Source organism: Physeter macrocephalus, chromosome 14 (assembly GCF_002837175.3).
Source record: "Physeter macrocephalus isolate SW-GA chromosome 14, ASM283717v5, whole genome shotgun sequence".
Lineage (NCBI taxonomy): Eukaryota > Metazoa > Chordata > Mammalia > Artiodactyla > Physeteridae > Physeter > Physeter macrocephalus.
The window spans coordinates 88247125-88253124 of NC_041227.1; the positions used below are offsets into that span (position 1 = coordinate 88247125).

At 46.7% G+C, this 6000-nt stretch overlaps 1 protein-coding gene across 6 annotated transcripts in view; it reads left to right on the forward strand.

Annotated features, from left to right (window-relative positions):
- The window catches only part of STX8 (syntaxin 8), a 251274-nt gene that overhangs the window by 217719 nt on the left and 27555 nt on the right, over window positions 1-6000 (forward strand). Inside the window, exon 10 of one of the 6 annotated variants that reach the window (XM_055089711.1) lies at window positions 399-628. The exons of the other annotated variants lie outside the window; for them this stretch is intronic. Coding sequence (XP_054945686.1) covers window positions 399-448 — 50 coding nt within the window. The 3' untranslated portion in view covers window positions 449-628. Of the gene's footprint in view, window positions 1-398; window positions 629-6000 lie in introns of those variants that run through there. 6 annotated transcript variants of the gene reach the window in all.

Genomic DNA, 6000 nt, shown 5'->3' on the forward strand with positions numbered 1-6000 from the left:
ATTTGCTGTGTTTAACGGAACCAGCATGTCGCATAATCGCGCCCTACAGTCTTCGTTACAGCCCTGAGGTCGGTAGTGTTATTCCCATAAGGCAGATAGGGAACCGGGACCCCCCGGAGGCGAAGGCCCTTTGTCAAGGTCACTTAGCTAATCAGTAGCCGAGCAGAGATTTCAACCCAGGTGTGCCTCTGAAACTCACACTTCTCCGCCCACATCACACTTCCTCTGATTCTCCAGGATTGCTCGGGGATTCCTTCCTGGCACACTGAACGGTATATTCGTCAGGACGGCACACCGCGCGCAATCCCAAGGGACGATGTAGTTCGGCTAACGGGGCTTTTTTTTTTTCCTCCTTCCCTTTGTTCCCCGAAGCAATTATTTCTTTATTTCATTTAAAGACTCGGCCTCCGCAGCTGCTGCGGACCCCTTAGAGTTGTCTGAAGGCTGAAGACAAGAACCAAGCCGTGAGCTGACGAGCCATCAAACTTGAAAGATGTATTGAGGTGAAATACCGCTGCAAAGCCTCCCCACCAAACCTTTTTTTTTTTAAGTGCTTTTTTTTTTTTCTTTCCAAAACGAAAGAGAACCGTTTGTACTATACATGCATAAAAAAAACCCTCCAGCTCACACGCATAAAAATCTTCAGCTCTGGTGCTGTTCAAGACAAGATTTTTTTGGTAACTGCTCCCCCCACCCCAATAGAGCAGACAGTATAGTCTTCCGAAGCCAAAATCATTGCGTGTCGTACACTGATATTTAGAGTCAAAGATGAGTATATGTGTGTGGGCCCAAACACCCCTTCCTTCTCTCCTTCGGAGAAGAATCCTGTGCTAACGGTTAAATAACTTTGTTTTCATACCGAATATTAAAGTTGCAAATGTGAGCCACACGGCCAGAGGTTTGAAATCAAGACAGCTGAACTGCCAAGGTTTACTTTTGGAGTTCAAGTTCAACTGTTTGGATGAAACATGAACTAACTTCACGGGGAAGCATTCCAGTGGGGTTTTGCATCCCATGTGTGATCTTGCCCTATTTATTTATTTATTTGTTTCTTCCAAGCCTTCCTGGGTCTGGCATTTCCCTCGGCACCCTCAAAGAGGTCCGTATAGTTACTGGCCAGTGTGAAGCACGGTAATGCGGGGATTACAGAAGAAGTTCATTTGCAACTTTTCAGTATTGAGCACATTAGTCACTTTTGAAGGGAAAATGTGAAGGTATTTGTGTTTCAAGTGTTTGTTTTTCTGAGCACAAATGCCTTAGCAACTGTACGTGAAGACAGGTTTATTTCGGCAGAATTTGTAGTAAACAAGGGTGTTCGTTTATGACCAGGCGATGGTACCGTGGAATGGTCTCATTTGCAGTTCGCAGGCATCGTATAACCAGGCCACGACCTTTCTGAGAGAGAGTTTGCCACTGGTGTTTCCCTAGGGTGGTGCGTGCTGCAGAGTGCCAGAGGTACGCTGGTAGGCATCCTAGCTCTGCCTCATATAGGGACAGGCGGGGGCACCCTGTGGTCCAGAGTGCTTTGGGCTGAACCTTGGGTGCTGAAGGCAGGCCTTTGAGAAGTGGCCCATCAGGGTAGGTCAGGAGCCTCAGGAAGCAGCCTGGGCCCGGGGAGACCGGGATGTCCGCAGTATCCCCCTTTGAATCGTTACTTTGGTGTCTCCTGATCCTGGTGGTTCTCTGTTCATCCAGAGTCAAGTTTGGCAACTTATTAGCAACCAGAGAGATGTTTCTGTTGACCAGATGTTGCCTGAGGCGCTCATTAAAAATGCAGATTTCTGAGTCCAACCCCAGGCGTTCCTGAACCTGGCTGGCTCTCCGGATCCTGGGGCCTGGGAACCTGCTTATCCCTCCCAGCTCCAGTGACCTCCACCCCGGTTCTTAGGCAAGTCCAATTATCCAGGGCCATATTTTCCAATTTTCCTTGATAATAAGGGTCACATGATGCTCTTACTAAAAATACAAATTCCTGGGCCCCATCCCGGAACCACTGAATCAGGATCGCCAGGGGGGGTGGGGCCTGGGAAGCAGGGAGAGCAGAACCTAGTATTCCAGAAAACTTCAAATCCTAAGGCCAAAGTTGCCTGCTGGAAACCATCAGAGGGAAGAAACCAAGCCCCATCCGTGCCTTTGAAAGACTTTGCATCTGTTAATTAAAACATAAAACCAGCACGGGGAATTCCCTGGCAGTCCAGTGGTTAAGACTCGGTACTTTCACTGCCAGGTCCGGGTTCAGTCCCTGGTTGGGAAACTAAGACCCTGCAAGCCGTGCAGTGCAGGAAAAAAAAAAAAAAAAAACTCAAAACAAAACCAGCGAAAGACTGAGGACGACCCAGGGTCTTTGGGCCCCAGGCAAGTCACATCAGAAATTTTCATAAGTTTCTTTTACCTGTCCCATTTCTAAGAACTTCTGAAGCTTTCTAATTCTGCTAAGTTGAAGTCAGGATCTAAAATCAGTCCTTATTCTCCTGGTTAAAAGATGAGGGGCAACTTTAAATTTTTTTTCTTTTCACTAATTATTTCAAAAAGTATGTTTTGTTTGCCATGATTCTTCAAAAGCAAGCATCGCTTTTTATGCTTTTAAAGGAAAAAAATTTTTCTATACCTGTCATCTCTCGTATCTTCTGATGTCTTCGACTTCATCAATATATAAACCGTGAGCTTCTAAGTTTATTTTCTTTAGCTAATACTATCACAGTTAACCTTTTCTTTGTGTGTGTGAGGCCTCTGACATGTGGTTGATTATTGGTTTATTAATTTGAAGATTTATGGGCGGCAAAATGCTGATTTTTCTTTTTAAAAAAATGTAAAACTGAGAGACAAAACACAGAAGTGTATATACCTGAAAAGAGATGTCCAGATCCCCTGTATCCTGCCGAGGAAATTTCATTGCATAAATGGGTTACTATTAGTTGATGGAAAAACTAAGTTAACTGGAATCCCCAATTCACCAGTTGTGCCAGTTAACTGGAGTATTAGTGTCCTGTTTAAACTCAGAGCTATTAAATTAAATGGTCACGACACGAAACCTCAGAAAAGTCTTATTGTTGTCTAGAAGGATTGTGTACAGGTGTTACTAGCCTGCTTTAGAATAAAAAAGGCTTCGGTGTTCTCAAAAATCATTTCCTCTCCTGAGGAAACGCACCATAGAAAATAGCCTTCTCCAGTGCGGTAATTGCTGGCCTTCCGCTTCAAAAGAAAAATCCTTGAATGTTATTCAGGTTACAGTTTCCATCAGACTTTTCTGAATAGATGATAATAATTTTGTGTTGGATTAATACAATAATTCCAGAAAATAAAAGGAACCGTAAGCCCTACAGACAGAAGTTGTGGGAAACATCTAGTTGCTTAAGAACATCGTTTTTAATTTTAAAAGATGGGTACAGGTGAAGCTTAGGAAGTGAAAAGCGTATATTCTATCCATTGTAAAAGCTCTACATTTGAAGCTGGTCTGGTGAATACTTGCGTTTACACTTTAACACCATGAAATGAAAACTCTGAGAATTCTGTTTCAGACACAGGAGGTTGACTATTGATCGAAAGGAAAAAACCTCCTTCATTTAAGAAAAGTCATTTCTCACTATCCACAACTTCTTGTCAGAGTAAAAGATATTATTTGATGGCAGCGGGTTTAGAAGTTACTACAGGCAGTCATGTGAGCTTCATAAAATACATTCTCTCAGATGCTTATCACCTGGGGTCACGTTCCATTTGGGGGTCTAACTGTGCACCCCTTTTTCCCTATTGAGGATAGCTGTCTGATTTCCTGGACTTACCTTATCCCCTGACACCCCTAACTAGTTTCTACATCAAGCACCTAAGCTCTCTTGCTTCAGCCTGTGCTGGTTGGTGTCTTAGGCATCCCTTAGGTACATGCAGTCCTTTATTTGGGTAAAGAAAGACAAATTCATCTCCCTAAAGCTACTTTCTCATTTCATGTATTTGAATTTGCAAATTCAGCTCTTGCCCGTCTATTTCCTCTCCGAATCTCTCGTTTACCTGGGTAGGCTGCCATAGGTGAGCCAGGGGATCTCAGCTCTGCTCTTCTTGGCCGGAGAAGTTGGCCAGAGGCATGTGGAATAGAGAAAAGTCAGCTTTCCTCTGGCTGACCTTTCTTCCCTTTTTTTTTTTTTTTTTAAATAAATTTATTTTATTTTATTTTTGACTGCGTTGGGTCTTCGTTGCTGCACGCGGGCTTTCTCTAGTTGTGGCGACCGGGGGCTACTCTCCATTGCGGCGTGCGGGCTTCTCATTGCGGTGGCTTCTCTTGTTGCGGAGCACGGGCTCTAGGCACGTGGGCTTCAGTAGTTGTGGCTCGCGGGCTCTAGAGCGCAGGCTCAGTAGCTGTGGCGCACGGGCTCAGTTGCTCCGCGGCATGTGGGATCTTCCCGGACCAGGGCTCGAACCCGTGTCCCCTGCATTGGCAGGCGGATTCTTAACCACTGTGCCACCGGGTAAGCCCCTGGCTGACCTTTCTTCACACTCTGATCAACAGCTAAGTCTAAGGATCAGGGAAATGTGGTGGATCGTTGTATTAATAAAACAGACACCTGGAGACACACTCATTAATTAAAAAAAAGGATAGCTTCCAGTTACATGCCTTCCTGTTGAAAACTTTCCTACCAGGCTTTAAAACAATGTAATGCTTGGAATGGAATGAATGTGTGTAGCCCAGAATGTCAAAGAGGAGGAACTTAGTGAGAAAATATCATCAAGTACCAACCGAAATATTCTTAAATGTACAAAAACGTACAATAAATGTCTGGGAGTCTTGGGGTAGAGGGGAGAAAAGGGGGAAGCAGCGTGGGGCTTAGTTTCTGATGCGAGTGTGGGCAGGACCCCAGAGAGGGCTTTGCCGGGGGGAGGGGGTGGAGCTCTACCAGCCGTCTATGCTAGACCCATACCTGAGCCTTTTTTACCCCTGTAACAGTCGCTCCAACAGACTGTATCTGCTTCCTATTTGCGATCCTTAGAGTAGATTGTCGGTCTGTCTCCAAACCCCCCCACCAAAATAGGAAATTTTCCCCAATGACTGGCGAGTCCAACAGACAAGTTTTTATATAATCCCAGTGGAAGAAAAGAAAATATTATGCTGTCAAAACTTGCTTGAAATAATACCCAAGATGTCCAGAACCAGGCTCGTGATCTTCTCCAGCCGCGCTCTTCTTTCTCTATTTTCTAATTTGATGAGCAAGACCACCAAGGGCTCAGTTTTTCCAGCCAAATCCTCAGGAGTCGTTCCTGGCTCTTCCCTCCCTCCCGCCCCCCCCCCCCCCCACCGCATCCAATCTGATGCCCATCCCTGTCGATTCTGCCTCCTGAGCGTCTATGGAAAAGCCAGGAACGTTTCCTGCAGATGCCTGCCATCCTCTGTATCCCGCCTGTTGCTTCCTGACCCACCTCCCTGTCCCCCTCCCAACGCACCCTCCACACTGGAGCCAGGGCGCACTTTGGAAAAATGGGAGTTTGCTTTTACCAACCCTTCCGCTTCACCACCACTTCTCTGCAAGGAACCCTTTGGGAGACTCCGTCCATTGCCCGGATTCCTTGTGACGACACTCAGGGCCCTCTGTGACCCACTCTTCCCTCATCTCCTGCACGTGCGTGAGCGCACGCACACACATAGCTCTGCAGCAGCGAGTGTCGAGTGACGGTTGTTTGTGCCTCCACACTGATTGCCGCAGACATATTTCATTTCTTCACCTCTCTAAGCCCTGGTTTCCTTATCTGCGAAATAGGGATAGTCCTGGTGGCCTCGCAATAATTTGGCAGGTTCCTGAGACATCTGTTGCTGTTTTTTTGTTTTTTGGGGTTTTTTTTTGCGTTACGCGGGCCTCTCCCTGCTGCGGCCTCTCCCGTTGCGGAGCACAGGCTCCGGACGCGCAGGCTCAGCGGCCACGGCTCACGGGCCCAGCCGCTCCGCGGCATGTGGGATCTTCCCGGACCGGGGCACGAACCCGTGTCCCCTGCATCGGCAGGCGGACTCTCAACCAGTGC